Raw genomic sequence first — 18,209 nt, 5'->3', positions numbered from 1 at the left:
AAATCCAAATTTCTTAATTCAGACTTTATAATTTAGAATTAAGAAAATTCTAAATTATTAATTCACGACACTAATAGATAATTATTCATATTTGGATTTGCCTCCGAATCCCCCAGAACTAGGGTAGAAAATTTTGGTGCTATGTAATTTTTTTTTTACTGAGTATCATATATGGGTTATCTAAATAAATTTTATAAAATTATTAATAATAATAAAAAAAAATGTGACATGGCATCCCATTAGGAGAGATTATGTTTTTTTTTGTGTCAAATATATTTTGAGGAAAATATGTAAAGTTGGGTGATATTATAGTCCTAAAACAAACATAAGTGATATTACTAGGTAATTTCCCAAACATGGGTGACTATCTAGGGAAATTACTCCGACTTTTATGAAGAGTTGTGACTTTTCTAAAGAGGTGCGACTTTTCTGAAATGGTGCAACTTTTTTGAAGAGGTGCAATTTTTATGAAGAGTTGTGACTTTTCTTAAGATGGGTGACTTTTATGAAAAGTTGCGACTTTTCCGTAAGGTTGTGACTTTTATGAAGGGTTATGACTTTTGACTTTTCCAAGGGGTTGTGTCATTTACGATAAGGCACAAAAACGTGTTCACACTACCCTTTGTTATCTATAAATAGAGGGATTTCTCTTATTTTTCAACAACATTTTTGAACTTCTTCTTCTGACACAAATAAATGTGTACTTTGCTCCCGTTGAGTGATTCACTTATACCATTATTATTTTTAACGATACACTATTATTTTTAATGATACACTAGTGAGTAAAATCGTTCTATCCTGGAAAATATATTTCAATAACATCGGATACTTGAGACGAATAATTTCTTTAAGGACACACGTGCATTCAGTATCGGACTCGATTTTCTTCTTTTCTGTTTCAATTCATTGTTACAGAGTCTATTATCAAAGGTTTTTTAAGTGTTTTACTAATACAGATTGGACAACAATTTGCATATATATATATACTAGAAACGCATGGCCCGTGCTCACGGGCCCAACATAATTAGTTTGTTCTTTGTAAATAAAATGTTGCTGGAAATTATTCAGTTATAAAAGCACAAATTGCAAGGATTACATTAATTCGGGTTGTGTGTATGTTCTAATATAAGGAATGATCTGAAAAATTAAAAACAAAGTCTCAAGCATTAAAGCAACTCAAACAACTTGTACAGGACAAAAAAAAAAATGCTCAAGAAGTTGTTCGGAACGTTATGATTTTACAATCTATCGTTCAAATTCTAGTGGTGTCACAACTTCTGGAGTATACAATGTGTCATAAATAACGTAAACTCTTCAACTCTTTGCAAGCATTTTCTTTGCAGTGCCCAGAGAAATGTTATATGTTGTTCCTACAAATTACTGAAAAGGCCACGCACCAGAAATAGTGGGGCAAGTTTATGTTAAATGTGTCAACAAAAAAGAGAGGAAAAATATTCATATTAAATAAATATGAAGTAGAAGAAATTAAATTCTAAATGAACAAATGCAAACTTGAAAATGCTCTTCCTTATTCCTGAAGAATGAGTATCAAAGGGATTGATCAAGAAAGATCTTCACAATTTCCGCATATTACAAATTTATATCATAAGATCTAGATAGAAGAAAGTAGTTCTTTTATAATTTAAAGTTTCATTGTACTTGTCATACATGTTCTAACTAATCCAAAAGCACATTTGACTACTGTTAATAGAAAGCAAAAAGATGAATGAGAGTTTATCTTTGAACTTATGTTTATATTGACCAAAATAGGTAAAAATAAAAAAGGAAATAAAATTGGATCAACTCTTTGGCAACTCATATTAGAAAGCAATCTTAAGATATCATGGACATATTTTTTATGTTGTCCTGCTAAAGATTAGAACTTTAGTTTGTACTTTATTATATAAAACTATAATGAACAGTTGGGCTAATTTTTCTCATTTCAACTAGTTTACTGATCGTCTTGATTACTGGGTACAAAAAAAGGAAACATGATCAATAATACATATCATTTTAAGGCCAAGTGAGTAGTAATTTTTTTACATGTAGTTAATGTAGGATCTGAAATATGCCTCAAAATGGCCTGAGCCGAAAGATTTTGCTTTTTTTATGGTAGTTGAGAAATTTAAAAATTCATTAGCTTCTAGCTAATGGCACCTAATGACTTGCTCCAAGTAGAACAACTTACATCAATGATAGAAGGGTGATAAACTTGAAATTGCTCTTATGCATACTCCTTAATTATTTAGTAATTTTCTCAGGTAAATGTCATTTGTATTGCTCTTCAATAGCAACCCCTGCATGGTTGGACTCATCTTTCTTCTTCAAATCCTACATACCAAATTAAGGTCCCTGTTATAACTAAGCACTTCAACAAAATGGTAATCAATAAAAGGATTTACAATATGAACTGTAACTTAATAAAGAGACTTAAAAATCAACATTTTTCTTTAATTCATGCATAGAAAAGTTCCTTGCTATAGCAAAAACAAATCATTACAAAGAATAATCAAGAGTCGACACTTCAAAATAACTGCACCTTAAATATTAAGATTCATATATGAAAGATCAAAAACACACATCTAATTAAGATACTCCACATCAAATATAGTAGTTGTACACCTCTCTTTTAGTTTGTGAAGGCTGAAATAAAGTTCACAGAATTTCAATTATTTCTGACATCAATGAACCATTCTTTACTAAGAAGTTTGAAAACGACTTTCATCAAATATATTAATGTGTGAAGGAAAGAAGACCTCCACACTTGAAAGCACATAGTAGATCATACTATAAGAAAATAGAAACACTCAAATGCTATTAGCTTCCAATAACAGGATATAACAAATGGGTTAGAGTTGTCACACACTTGCATCATTCAGTTACAACCAAAAAAAAATTGATTCTTGCGCCCACCAAGCTTGGCCTGATGAAAAAACTCTGCAGCAATAGGGATATAGATGTATTTTTAACTTCATTCCTTTGAGCTCATCGTCTACTCGTCTTGTTTACACATCATAAATTAAAATGAGAGTTTTCAATATATACTTACATAAATGCATCTCCACACTTGAGTATTTGAATGCTAATTGGTTTCATGAGAAACGAAATAAACTATTTTGCCTCTTTATTTTCTCATGCTTTTTTTCCTTAAGTACCTCAATTGAGAAAATGAGACGCATAAGAGAAGTTGTTAATTTTAAAAAGATATAGAGAAAGTTGCATATTAGCTTATCTAATTCCACATTGGAGGTATAATATTTTTTACTGGATAGTCATGCAAACATTACAAGGAAAAGACCAGGACACACTTCAAGCTCCTAAGAAGATTTCTTTTCGAGATGTGAACAGGCAAGGACATGTGTGCACCCGTGTTCACGATGCAGTATAAGTGGTATATTTCATATGAATCTCATATTAACATAAAGCACTCAAGAAATTCTAGAATCAGATAGAAAAGAGAGAACTTGAAATGCAGAAATAAATCGACATGAGTTCATATGCTTTAGATCTAATTGATAAAAATGTTGATAAACAATGGATTAGATTGCACAATTTATCAGAATAAAAAAGTAATAAAAACGAAGTATTACCTTATACGTCTCTACTTATTTGATCCACACAAGTATTAGTATATCATGGCGTCCATAATTATTGATGGTGAATGATCAAAATGATTTTTTCTTAGTTTGGTGAATGCTCTTGTTAAATTCTTCATTGCTATTAACTTTTTCATATATCATCTATGTTGCTCGGACTCTTAAAAATGCCAATGGGTACATGTCAGATTCTCCAAAGTAGTGTAATTTCAGAGAATCCGACAACGGTGTGGCATCAAAAGTGAAGAGTCCGCGCAACTAAGATGAGTATATGAATGGAAAAGCTCTCATATCGAATAAAGTTGTTCTATTTTCTCCCACCAAGCATCTGCCGTCAGAAAATACTATTTTCTCAACATGTAAGTGTAGAAACATTGGCGCCAATATTAAGTGCAGAGAGCCTCTTGATGACTACGCAAACTTTCACCTTTTTGGTGAGAGTTCGAATTCTGACTTACCAGTAAACAGAGTATCAACCCTAATCATAAATTGTAACATGCATACTGATAAATCTAACAATTACATCGAGCAAATTTAACAAAATGAAGAAATTGAAGTTAAAAAAAACCCGAAAAGGCGAAAACTCACCTCTCTGTACCATCAAATTCCAGCAAGTTTTCACCTTCAAAGCTGCCATTGTTGTCAATTTCCTTCTGATTTTCCTGTACACGAACTTCTTCCTTCTTCTCCTCTTCACCCTCAACAGACCCATAATTCCAAGATTGTCGTTCATCTCCCTAACCCTCAAACTCCGATTATGTCTTTTTGATTCATTCAAAGGGTGTTTCCGTGTTTTCTTTTCAAAATCCACCAAGGGTTTCTCCAGCCTCCTGCTGCTCAGCTGCAGATAACATCCCCCACTCACATCACCGCCGCCTGAGCTCGATTTCTGCAAATTAAGAAAGCGTCCCAATTCATTTTGAAGATGCGGGCACTACGAAAATAAAACAATCATAAAAAATTTAGATCCAAACCTGAAACTAAGTAATAATACCCTAATTAGCTTGTATTTTCCGTCAAAATCGTGAAACTTCTAGTTCAAACACATGCAAAACTAAAATAGAAAATATATCCAGAGGAACCCAATGAAGAAGCATGAATGAGACAATTCAGATAGAGGAGGCAGACGTATAAAGCAAAATTTGGCAAAAATAGACAAAGTAAAGGGATTAACCATGACTGTTGAAGCCTTTTCCCCTGCTTCATCGAGTGAACCAAGCTGCTCCAAAGAAGATAGACTTGAGAGGAAATTTTGGTTAAGGTGTAGGAGTTGAGTAATTGTAAGACATCTGTTTCAAAGTACCTACACGTGGCTATAAAGTAAAATTGTTAAAGCACTTTGGTACAGGCACCTACAGTTGTATTCCTACAACCTCTCATTTTTTGGCTTATATTTGTTTGGCAAAGAGAAGTGTGCACACGTGTATTCATCAATCAATAAATAAGCCTATATAAAAGTACAATCCACACAACATGATGTACAATTATATATTGCAGTGATAGTCCTTTTCTTGTTGGCTTATATATAAGGGTAATAATATATATATGATCTTGGTTAGATGTGTCATCTCTCTTAACCCAAGATTTTCATTTATCTATCGCTTCAATTTGATGTTCAGAAAATTTTCAGGAATTTAAATGAACTTTCTTTGTCACGAGACATTCAAGTATATTTTGTGTTGTTTGTTTACGGGTACATGTTATCTAAACACATCATTGATTTTAAGAATTCTTCACATTATGAAATTCTTGAGAATGAATTGTAACAAAAGAATCATGGCTAAGCTTTATGATGCGATCATTGTTGGGCATTAAAAGGTTTTAAAGAGAAATAAAGTATTTTTCTCAAAAGATATAATTTGAATAGCATATTTTCATATTGAGGGGTGATTATGACTTTTTTAAAGGATTTTGAATTTTTTAAAAGATTGTGATTTTTTTCTAATAAGACACAATAAACATTTGTTCTACTATCCTTTATTGGATATAAATAGAAAAGTTTTATCTCAATCTTCATGTACAAATTTTTCTGATCTTCTCTATTCTCTTCTTGAACTTTTAAAAGATGTCTATATTACCGTTGAATATGATTTAAACCGGTCTTCTTAAATAATAACATGATTGAAACGGAAGAAGTCTACACTGTATTAATGTCATTTTAATAATGAAACATATATTAATAAATAAGACAACCAGAGAGATTCTGGCTATGATTAATTTAACCAAAAGAATTAAAAGAATCCATGATGATCATTACCAAAAGCATGGTTATGAGGATAATTTGAAACATCCATAACAGGCTTGAAAAATGATTTATTACTATTCTCAACCATAATCTTGCTTGCATGAGTTATCACATTCTTTTTAAAGTCTTCCAAAGAATTTTTTAATTGCTCAAGCTCATGATAGGCAAGTTCACCTATAGGGGCTTCCCACCAATATTGACTTTCACAATTCTTCCTCATTTGATCAAATGCTTCACTCTTTTTCTTCTCAACTTCAACTTCATCAAAAATTTGAGTGAGTTGCAAGTTGAGCTCATAAACATTAACATCATGTTTATTATGAGACTCAAAAAGATGAGGTGGATTATTGGAGATTGGATGAGGATTTCGTGAAAGAAACCTATCAATAATGGACTCAACATTAATGTGGCCAAATGAGTAAGCTTTTCTCGTAGGGGAGAAAACTATTATGGCAATTTCAACCCCGCATAGTGTACATAGTTCACTAGCTTTCTTGAAAAGTCCTGAACGACGTTTAGAGAATGTGACTTGGAGGTGATTCTTGACTTCTATTTTGGCAATTTTGATCTTCTGCCGACCCATGCTTGGCTTCTTTGCCATGGCTAAAAGTTTATAACAAAAACAATTCTTCTTAGAAAGGAAGTAAGTTTGAGTTTGCATTTCAAGTGCACTAAACATGTACTATTTAAAGGTGTTTTGGAATTTACTCTTTACTACTATATTTTTCTTACATAGTTGATCATGATGTGTGTTGATTTGGGAGTTACAATATATTAAAATTTAAATGTCTTAATTAATGTATGGATATAAAGGGAAACTCAATGCACCTTAGTTGGCATATATTCCATATTTTTCCTCATAAAAGTCAACAGTACAATTTTTTTCTATATATCCCTTAATCAATAGTCAACCCCTTTATAAGTTGGTCCTAACGAAGCTAGTGAGGCTATCTTTTTTTCTTAAAAGCGCTTATTTTAGAGAATTGAAGTGTTGGACTAATCTTTTAAAATATTTTTGAGTAGTAGCAAGAGTACCATTCACAAGTTGAAAAAGTAGCTTCTCCCTAATAATACTTTTTGAAAATTTGGTCAAGCATAAAATATTGCTCTAATATTAATAAAAATATTTTTTCAAATTGATTATTTGAATATATACAAACTTCTATTCTCTAAAAAAACTTTCAAAGAGTACTTATTACCAACAAACAAAACATATTTCAAAATAAAGAAATTTTGATGGTAACCATAATCATGATAATCAAGAGGGTGAGTAACCTCTTAGAAGTAAATGATTATAAAGTAAGAAATAGTGAAACCGTTTACCACCATAAGATGAATAAATATATGATTGAATTTTAAGTTTTAATTTTTATACAATTAATGAATTTTAATATATAGAGATAGACATATATTACTTTATAGGCTTTACATTATAAGTGCATATAACTTAAATTTTATGTCGTTAAATTAGAAATCGATCATTTATTGCATATTAGAGAATTGCAACCTAAAGCCAAACTTGTCAATTCTCTTACAGTAAAAACTCACTAAATTAATGCTCGATTAGTTAATAATCTCTCTAAGATAATAGTTTTCTGCGGTCTCGATTTGGGCCAATGGAAAAAATCACTCATTTTTTATAAGATAATATATTTTCAAAGACCTCTATACAAATATATGGTCCCATTAATATTATAAATTAATAATTCTTTAAAAGTATAAATATATGTAAGACAATTTAGTGAAATATGATTCTATCATGTTATGTTTTTTGTTAAAATTTAAATCTAGTTGAAGCTCGTCCCTAACTTTTCTTATTGCATCCAAAAAATCCGGTGTTGTCTTTTCGGATTGAACCTTAAATTGTGAAGAGTTCAAGATGCGATAAGTGTTTCCTTACGCGTAACTGGATCCAAAGGTATTGTATCATCTTCAACTTTATCATCGACATTATTTTTTTCAATGATATTCATAATTTGTTCTAAGCTCTGGACCTCTAAACATGTAACATTTTCACTCATCACCCCTCACTTCCAACCCGAAGGTTGCGAGTTCGAGTCACCAAGGGAGCAAATTGGGTGGGAGCTCCTAGGGAGGGTAAAAAAAACATCCATTTTATTGCGGTAACGACATCATTAACCATGATCTCAAGTTCATGAATGACGTTTTCACAAGTGGGTTCATCCAAATTCTTTGAGATTTTATTCCCGAACAAATTTTTCGATGTCTAAATACTCTTTAAATTAATATATATTAATTTATCGATTAAATAATACATCTACAAAATAATAATATTTCATGGTCCACCTATATTTATTTTGAGAGGTTTTACTATAGTTAGATACTAATTATGAGAGGAAAGAACCAAAATGGTCCTTTATCTTTGAATTAAGAATCAAAGTAATCCTTATGTTTTAACATGGAGCACTAATAGTCCCCAAAACTTTTGAATATAGGTACACTTTTGATACTTTTGCAAACCTCCGTCTAAATTTTAACGGAACTTTCTTTTGTAAGTGATAAAATTTCTCCATAAAACTCAATTTTCCTTGTCTCTTTCTTTCCCTTATCAAATCAAACTTTTGATTTGTCTCTTCCTGTTCTTCTTCAAATCAAACTCTATTTCGTCATAATTGGAGCAAGTAGAATGAACTATAAGGCCAAATTATCACAGGGACAACTGATCGAGCACCTTGTGTGCAAGAAACTTGCTTGCTGATATACAAGACACTAATGTGCATAGCACCCTCTTCAAATTTAAACAATCAATCCATAGGACATTGAAGAAGACTCGATGACGATAAAATTTGTTTTGCATTCATAAAAACAAAGAATTTTATTCTTGCCCCAGATTTCCATTAAAGGGAGATACACAAAAAAAAAAAAGGAAAAGAATATATTCTTCAAAAACAAAAATGCAATTGAATAAGTTTTGCCTCTCCAAATATCAGTCTTTTGATTTTGATTTTATTTGTCTCATAGGGGAATCATAGGCGAATCAAAGTTATGAAATTATGGATGGCTACTATTTGAGAGAAAAGAAAGGGAAGATTTGGTTAGCTATGGTGGAAACCTTATTAACGTGCAAAAGAGAAAGTCTGTTAAAATTTTGACGGATGTTTGCAAGGGTACCAAATATGTACTAATTATTGAAACTCATAGGACTATTAGTGCTCCATGTTAAAACACAAGGATTACTTTGACTCTTAATTCAAAGTTAAAGGGCGATTTTGATCCTTTCCTCCTAATATTCTATGAATGGAAATCAGAATGCCACGATAAGAAGCTCAACATATTTGGTGATCTAAAGTCAAATTTTGGTGGTAGGCGATTTATATCAATGCAAGTTATGCAATAGAAATCAATAGTGTTCTCAATACCAAGTACCACGTAACAAGTATATACATGTACCTTCTGCCCCCGACATGCTAGGTAGGACCCATGTGGATACCCCTCCTTCTATTCAGTGGATCACACAGACAGAGGGACAAAAAGTCTGTATATACTACCTAGTCCCGACGCAGGACTCTGTAACCTATCCGGCATAGTATCAGATTTGCTTTGTCATGGTACTAGAGATACATATCAACCTCATTAAAATAAAAAGGGTCGGCATCCACATCGATCTATCAAGTATATAGTGAGCACATCCCCAATGCCTCTTTATCTTAAAAAACATATTTCAAAGTGGTAAAGGTGGTACGACTCACATTAAAATTAGTTTACGAGTAAAAGGGAAAAACCATACTATCACAAAATAATGGTAGTGAGAATCAATGTATTTACGGGGATCATACCACAAAACACGTGAAGGTTAGTATCAATGCAATGCATGTCATCACCATCATCCAAACAATAGCATCTAAAAAACCTAATGTACATAACCAAAATCACCTCGCTCCCAGAGCATAAAAATCAAACATGAAATCCAACTGGTCCTCGACCATGGCCCCGGGACATATAATATTCTAATATACTCAACAATTGCAACATAATAGGATCATCACTACTCAGGAAATGAAGGAATTTATGAAGGATCAAACAATCCTAAAAGTAACTCAAGGATCTCAACCTTTACCTGAAAGTACTACTCAAGTGAAAAATAAGCACAACTAATGCCAACCTACGGCTATAACAAACAATTAAGATTCCATGTACTAACGGAGGGTACCAAACCGTAGCAATTACTACAAGGAGCAATATAATACTAAAAAATCTCTAAGAACTCATTCTAAGGAACCTAGATCACCAACTATTATAAAGCCTCGAAGAGGATAGAACCACCAAAATAAGCCACAAGTAATGAATTTACATCCTAAGCTAAGGATTTCACAGGATAGAACTAGTTTAAGGCTCCAACGAGAATCAAGAAAAAAGAAATGAAGTAGTAATCCTAGCCCGTCAAATACTATCCCAACCCACATGTATACTAAGAATTATCTCATAGAGAAAAATCTAAAAGAAGTTCGACTGTAGTCTATCTAGAAGTCGAACTATAATCTCAAACTCTCCACAAGCTGCCTGACTCTTCTCCACATCCTTTAGATGTCTTGATATTATCAAAATCATAAACTATGCATCACTATGAGAAGAATAATATCCATATTATTATAACATATTTTGGCCCCAAAATAGGACCGTGATACCCATTAACGAAATTCAAAAATTGAATCTCTCACTAGCTAGGTGTCTAAAAGTTCTAGGAACTTGTGAACCATATTTGAACACAACTGGAGAATAAATAGGGCCCCAAATCTGTCCCTCAATTTAAGGTTCAAGAACACTAATTTAATGAAATTTAACGGAGGAATCGACAGAAAATTAAAAGGATAATGGTAGATTATCGGCCCTCAACGTATTTCCAAGTAATCCCTAGCTTTGACATTTGACATCCCCAATGAAGTCACCCAAGACCGAGCTCTTTAATCCACTTCTATAATTTATGAAGAATTAAGAAGATGATAGAAATATGTCCTCAGAGATGACTACTAAAGTGGTCACATGGCCGCTTAAGCGATCTAGTCAAAGGTGGTCAACTACCGCTAAAGTGGTCTAACAGCCTCTAAAGCAGTCAGAGGTCGCTAAAGTGGCTATGCAATAGATGTCCAACTAAGCGGTCTGGAGGCTACTAAAGAGGTCGCACCAGCAAGGCCAAAAATCAGGTAAGGCTCTGATGTTATTTGTTGCTCAGTATTTATCTGGGACCCCCTGGATGCATATGAAATATGTTACCCTGTCAAATTCGACGTATGGACTCATAAAATCATAGTATTTGATCAATTTTTGCATAAGAGATCATAGTTCAATAATTTAAATCAATAATCAAGAGAACCCATGACAATTGAAGAAAATCCTAACTCAATTGGGGATTTCTAACTTTGAAAATAGGAGAATTTGGGAACTCCGTGAATGGAAGGAATCCATGGATGAAAACTATCAGACCTTGAAGCCAATTTCTTATTTTCAATGGAGGAATTGAGACTTGACTTGAAACCCTAGGTTGAATCCTTCTTCTAGAAGCTTTCTAGAGAGAGAAATATTTGAGAGTTCTTATTTTTGGTGAATTTGAAGATAATGAAGTGAATGAACTAGTTTGGAGGTTGAAATCACTTATATAGGGGTCTTAGTGAAGGGTAAAACGACATGGTATAGGAATAAAATAATTAGAAAAAGACCCAACTACCGACCTACGGACCACTGCCGACAGATGGTGGATTGACCGAGGTTCGTCCTGCACGGTCGTCGTCCATGGTTAGAAGCTAGATTTTGGGGGTCTGGACCACAGGCCCTCAACCACGGACCGTGGACCAACCAACAGTCTGTGGGTCCGGCCGTGGTTTTGGACCTCTGAGCCAAAGTTGGGGGTGACCAACCACGGACCACACCTACGGTCTGTGGTCCCATCCACGGGCCGTGGTTTGGCCGCCATCAGTTAGCACCTACAACTTCCAAAAACTTCTATGCTTCCCTCTTCCGGATCTGGGGGGTTAAATATCTCCCCCTTGGGATCATTCGTCCTCGAACGAGATTCAAACTAGTACGAAAAGGGGTAGGAGAGAAACTAACAACCCAACCATCAATGGAACTTGATCTAAATGTATATAAACCAAGGAGGAAATATCGACTCCAAGCTAGGACGTAATCAAAACATCGTAAGAGGGATGGAATTAAATTTAACTGCCTATTATGCATGCAATACATATATCCGAGGAGGAAACATCAATCCAAGCTAACATCCGAGGAGGAAACATCAACTTCAAGCTAAAACATGATCATGTCATCGTATCATGTAGTCTATGTGCAATTCATACTCAAATGCACATAAACATGTAGAAATCAATCAAATTGACTCATTTTCTCAAAACTTAAACTTTTCATGAATCATACATAGTAAAGAAATCATGGAAACATTTAAGGCACGTGACTCCAAAAACAAAGAACAAACCATGAGGAACTCATTACCTCAAGCTAGGGGAGGAGTAGAAGGATATAGATAAGGGTATCGGGTCATCATATCATCCTCGGCCTCCCAAGTATCACCCTCAACTAACTGGCCGATCTAAAATCTCAACCGGAACTTCTTCATAAGAAAGATTCTCCTTAACTCCCAAACCTTCTAAGGGAATTATAAATGTCGGATCACCAACACATTTCTTCAACATAGAGATATGGAAAACTGAATTCCCCGATAACTCATTTGGCAAATTTAGTTCATAAGCAACCTTACCAACACGTCTCAAAATCTGATATGGGCCTACATAACGAGGACTAAGCTTCCCTTTCTTACCAAACTTCATTACACCCTTCATGGGTGAAATTTTCAAGTAAACACAATCATGAACATGAAACTCAAGATTTCTTCTTCTTACATCGACATATGACTTTTGCCGACTTTGAGCCGATTTCAACCTTTCTCTTATAAGTCGAACTTTCTCTATGGCCTCATGTACCAATTCGAAACCTATTAGGGCATCTCCACCCACCTCAAAACAACCTATAGAAGATCTACACCTCCTACCATATAATACCTCAAATGGAGCCATATCAATACTCGAGTGATAGCTATTGTTATAAGCAAACTCAATCAATGGCAAGTGGTCATCCCAATTACCCTTAAAATCAATCACACAATCCCTTAACATGTCTTCAGAGTTTGGATAGTACGCTCCGCTTGCCAATCGGTTTAGGGATAATAGGTCGTTCGAAGATTAACACGAGTACCAAGACCCTTTTGGAAAAACTTCCAAAATTGAGAAGTGAATTGGGTACCACAATGGGAAATAATTGACAAAGGCACTCCGTGCAACTTTGTCATTTCTCTCAAGTACACCTTTTGTCACGCCCCAAACTCAAGGGGAGCAACTGGCTCCTAATGCCAGAACTCATGCCCGAGCAGACCCTGCTGAACCATTTGTTACTAGCGCATGACAGCCACACGCAATCAAGAAAACAAACAAGTATATCTCAACTTAAAATTAAGCTCTCGGCTGGCAAGGCCCCTGTCAACAGACCTATAAAAGAAACAGCTACTCCTAAGAGTTCATATAAAGAAATATCCAACTAGCACAAAAGTCCTAATTGGGCCATCGAGGCCACCATGATCTCTATACCGAAACTTAAAGCAGGTACATGTTAAGACAATATATCAAGCAACTAACAAGCTTCAGCAAACTAACAAACTAGGTCAACATGGCCATAACGTAGCTATACACCCCACACACTAGTCTGCAAGCCTCTAAGAGTAGTAAATTGGTGGGACAGGGGCCCAGTCTACCCATGAAAATATATACAACAAAAGCTAACAAACCTCCCAACTCTGGCAGCTCCGGAGGAAAGGGTCTAGCCAACCGGATAGAAGTCAATCCTACTGCTGAGGAGGTCTACTGGGTCGTCTATTGGGACCTACAGGCATGAATGCAGTACCCCCAGGAAATTGGGCATCAGTATGAAATAATATACCGAGTATGAAAGGCAATAAACTATGAGCAGGTATCCTAATATACTGAAGTAATCCGATAAATAAATCAAGGATAAGATAAGTGTACTGACCTGCTCCTAAATCTAAACTTATCAAAAGTAATAAAACAACAACCTTACCAAGCCCCTATAAGCTCGACAGGTATAAACAGCACAAAAGACCACCTACCCAGGCTCCCATAAGCCCAGAAGGTGCCAATCAGTCTATATACCCCTATCGGTAGTCCCCTAGCCCCGTAGGCAATCACATAGCCCTCTTAGGTATTAATATAGCCCCGTAGGCGGTACATATCTCTCTAAGGAATCAACATAGCTTATAGACAACTCATAGCCCTCTTAGGCAACAACATGGCCTTGTAGGCTGCACATAGCCTTCTTAGGCATCAATATATCCCCGTGGGCAGAACATAGCCCTTCTAGGCATAGATCACATTCATGTAGCTAACCACAATATCCCCAAGGGCAATAATAATAATCCAATAGGCTAGAAGCGAGCAATTTAGCTATAAGCAACGGATACGAATAGCTTCTAAGTCAGTCCAACATAGGGACGCTACTAACTGAATAAGAATCCTAACAAGGGAGGATTATATCCAACTCGAGTAGCCAATAATCAACAATAATGGCTACAAGTATAACAAGGATAACAACCCAATTACATTGCTCCTAAGCTTAAAGGAAACATGTCGTAAGAAGGGAATAGCCTTAACATACCTTTCTTGCTGAATTCACGTGGCCTAACAACTTTTAATCAGAACCACCTCAATACTACAATAAGACAGGACCATAATCAACACACAAGAATAGAAGATACCATGATAATGCGTTAAAAGATATGTATTTTCATCGCAAATTGCTTTTGGCAACTTATCAAAGCTAGAGTCGATGAAAGAAGGGTATTACATTGATCTTAAGTTCGTAATACACCTCAAAACCTTAAAATATGTCCAAACCCTTGCTGTCCCAACACCAAAGTATGATATGCTACGAAATCGACAAAACAAATTATACCATGTTGATGAGCTCAATGCGTAGAACAACTTTTGTCAAGGACTTAGGTTGAGAAAATCTATAATTTGGTTGATCCTAGAAGTGGGTTTTTTTAGTTTTCTGGTTCTTCACTAAAAAAATGAAGAAAAGTTGAAAAAGAAGATATATAAAAAGTTCCACCGACCTAGGGGACCCACCTCACGTGCCTTCTTGTGCAGTCTCGCAAAAACACAAATATATCTCTATTCTGAAGTTGTATGAATGAACAGTTTGATGCGTTGGAAACTAGACTCGTAGACCTTCAATTTCATTTCTCGTGGGCCCTATAAATCTTTATAGATTGGGAGAAAACCTCCGAGACATTTGACCCAAACTTCAGAGAAATCTTTAAAAAGGAACTTACGATAACTTTCACCAACTTTTATTTTGCGACTTACCTAACTTCAAAACTTGAGATACAAACCTTGACCACTTCAAATATGACATACAACATCATTCTTAATCTATTACTCAGCCTCTTTGTCTTTCCACGAAGGTACGAGTTAATTTAGACGTTTCGGAAAGTCAGGGTGTTACACCTTGACGGGGATAAAATGAGTCGATTTCCTCATCCGATCTACTATAACCCAAATCGAGTCATGTTTTCGCAGGGTTTGAGGCAAGCCAACAATATAGTCCATGTTCAAATCTTCCCATTTCCAAGTAGGAATGCTAATTTCTTGGGACAAACCTCCCAGTTTTTTATGATTAACTTTCACTTGTTGACAATTAGGGCACTTAGTCACAAATTCCGCAATATCATTCTTCATCCAATTCCACCAATAGACCTCTCGTAAATCACGGTACATCTTGGTGGCTCCCCGATGAATGGAATACTGTGAACTATAGGATTCTGATAAGATTTGTTCCCTCAAGTTGTCAACATTCAGAACAAACAAAGGACCTTGATATCTAAGTACACCATCTCCCCTTGGGAGAAAGCCTCAACAGATTTCTTAAGCACCGCTTGTTTTAATTCAACTAAAATTGGATCAAGACCTTGCTTGACTTTCACATCTGCCACAAAAGATGATTCTGAGCCGTTGTTAACCATAACTCCACCCTTGGTGGGGTCCACTAACCAAACACCCAACCGGAACATTCTATGAATATCTCAAACAAACTCTCTCTTACCTTCTTCAATATGAGCAACACTATCCATGGATAACCAACTAAAAGCATCTGCCGCCACATTAGCCTTACCGGGGTGGTAGAGAACACTCATATCATAATCTTTCAATAACTCAACCCACCTTCTTTAGCGAAGATTTAGATCTTTCTGATTAAACACATATTGCAAAATTTTGTGGTCGGTAAACATATCTACATAAAGACCATACAAATAATGCCTCCAAATCTTTAAGGCAAAAACAACCGCTGATAGTTCAAGGTCATGGATAGGATAATTCTTGTCATGAATCTTAAGTTGCCTTGAGGCATTGGCAATAACTTTCCCATTTTGCATAAGTACACACCTTAGCCCAATTCTTGACGCATCACAATAAACAACAAAACCATCAGTCCCTTTCGATAATGTCAACACCGGAGCAAAAGTAATTCTATCCTTCAACTTTTGGAAACTCTTCTCACACGCTTCAAACCATATGAACTTAGCCTTCTTTTGAGTCAAAGTCGTCAAAGGAGAGGCAATTAAAGAGAATCCCTCAACAAACCTTCTATAGTAACTGGCTAAACACAAGAAACTCCTAATATATCTGAAGGGGTTAGTGTTCTAGGCCAACTCTCGACTGCATCCGTCTACTTAGGATCTACTTGAATGCCCTTACTTGAAACACTGTGGCTAAGAAAAACTATGAACCTTAGCCAAAACTCACACTTGCTAAACTTTGCAAAGAGTTGTTGGTCCTTAAGAATTTGCAATACGATCCTCCAATGATTAATATGCTCATTCGCACTTCTCGAATAAATCAATATATCATCAATGAACACAATCACAAACATGTCAAGGTATTGTCTAAACACCCTATTCATCAAATCCATAAACGCAGCCGGAGCATTAGTCAACCCAAACGACATTACCAAAAACTCATAATGACAGTACCGAGTTCAAAAATCCATCTTTGGAATATCATCTTCCTTCACCCTCAATTGGTGATAACCGATCGAAGATCAATCTTAGAAAAGTAACTCGCCTTGAAGTTGGTCAAACAAGTCATCTATCCTTCGAAGAGGATAGTCATTCTTAATGGTCACCATGTTCAACTGACGATAGTCTATACACATACGAAGAGAACCATATTTATTTCTAACAAACAATACTGGAGCACCCCATGGAGAGATACTCGGTCGGATGAAACTTTAGCCAAAAAATCTTTCAATTGTTCTTTCAACTCCTTAAGTTCTGCCGGATCCATACGGTAAGAAGGAATACAAATAGGTTGTGTATCTGGGAGAAGGTCAATACCGAAGTCTAATTCTCTTTCGGGAGGAATATCGGGTAAATCATCTAGGAACATTTCTAGAAACTCATTAATAACAGAGACCGACTCAAGAGTAGGGATTTCAGAATCCACATCCTTCACCCTAACTAGATGGTAAATGCAACCCTTAGAAATCATCTTTCTACCTTTAAGACAAGAGACAAACTGACCCTTAGGCATATAATTTCCCCCTTTCCACTCTAGGACAGACTCATTTGGGAACTGAAACTTGACTGCACGAGTTCTATAATCAATAGAAGCATAACATGAGTGCATCCAATCTATACCAATGATAACATCAAAATCTATCGTATCAAGCTCTACCAAGTCAACTAGAGTAACTCTATGGTACAAGGAAATGGGATATTTTCTATAAACCCTCTTAGCCACAATAGAATCACCAACAAGAGTAGAGACAGAAAAAGGATTTAACAACACATCTGGAAGAACATTAAACCTCATAGCAACATATGGCATCACAAAAGGCAAGGTAGCACCGGGATAAAGTAAAGCATAAACATCTAGTTGGAAGACTTTCAACATACTGGTAACCACATCGGGAAAGCCCTCTTGTTCACCACGAGTCTGAAGTGCATATAATTGATTTTGTTTGGGAGCATTGGGACCCGAACCACTAGGAGGAGCTTGCTTGCCCTCTCTTCCTTTAGCCGTAAGCATCGGTCAATCCCTAATTTTATGACAACTCTTACCACAACTGAAGCAACCATCTATGTCGTCTAAGCACTTACCCTCATGCTTCTTTCCACACCTAGTACAAGTAGACATAGGAAATGAAGATCCATTACCATTCCCTCTTTCAGGCTTAGGGTTAGACACCCTATATTTGTTAAATGTAGGATGAGCATTGGAGGAACCTTGATTGGCTTTTGTCGAAACCTAGGACGACCATGTCCCTCGGAC

General features: G+C 35.4%; 2 protein-coding genes across 4 annotated transcripts; both read right to left on the bottom strand.

The window, feature by feature from the left end:
- Positions 1-1,050: 1,050 nt before the first annotated feature.
- On the bottom strand, positions 1,051-4,898 carry LOC102590908 (uncharacterized). 3 transcript variants are annotated; one of them, XR_367904.1, is made up of 4 exons: positions 4,771-4,895; positions 4,185-4,485; positions 2,189-2,331; positions 1,051-1,380 (listed from the first exon to the last, which is right to left on the bottom strand). XR_367904.1 is itself a non-coding variant. In XM_006355224.2 (3 exons), exons 1-3 carry the CDS (start codon positions 4,771-4,773, stop codon positions 1,315-1,317), a joined length of 360 nt encoding a protein of 119 aa, XP_006355286.1. In that variant the 5' UTR covers positions 4,774-4,898; the 3' UTR covers positions 1,051-1,314. The 3 variants fall into 3 exon arrangements, 2 of the variants coding, with proteins under 2 accessions (XP_006355286.1, XP_006355287.1); XM_006355224.2 differs by lacking the exon at positions 2,189-2,331 and having other exon boundaries at positions 1,051-1,370; positions 4,771-4,898; XM_006355225.2 differs by lacking the exon at positions 1,051-1,380 and having other exon boundaries at positions 1,988-2,331.
- Positions 4,899-5,827: 929 nt separating this feature from the next.
- Positions 5,828-6,442, bottom strand: LOC102593276 (agamous-like MADS-box protein AGL62). The gene has a single exon (XM_006355230.1). It carries the CDS (start codon positions 6,440-6,442, stop codon positions 5,828-5,830), a length of 615 nt encoding a protein of 204 aa, XP_006355292.1.
- Between the last annotated feature and the right edge of the window lie 11,767 nt (positions 6,443-18,209).

Source organism: Solanum tuberosum, unplaced genomic scaffold, assembly GCF_000226075.1.
Source record: "Solanum tuberosum cultivar DM 1-3 516 R44 unplaced genomic scaffold, SolTub_3.0 scf00194, whole genome shotgun sequence".
In the NCBI taxonomy this organism is placed as follows: domain Eukaryota; kingdom Viridiplantae; phylum Streptophyta; class Magnoliopsida; order Solanales; family Solanaceae; genus Solanum; species Solanum tuberosum.
This window is presented reverse-complemented; position numbering and strand designations above follow the sequence as displayed.

What these genes read in the sequence shown, in the direction of transcription:
- LOC102590908 (XM_006355224.2), bottom strand. An exon ending in GAATTTGATGGTACAGAGAG is followed by an intron (nt 1,371 to 4,184) that starts GTGAGTTTTCGC and finishes AGTAATTTGTAG; the next exon opens with GAACAACATATAACATTTCT.
- LOC102593276 (XM_006355230.1), bottom strand. Translation starts at nt 6,442, where the DNA reads ATGGCAAAGAAGCCAAGCATGGGTCGGCAGAAGATCAAAATTGCCAAA.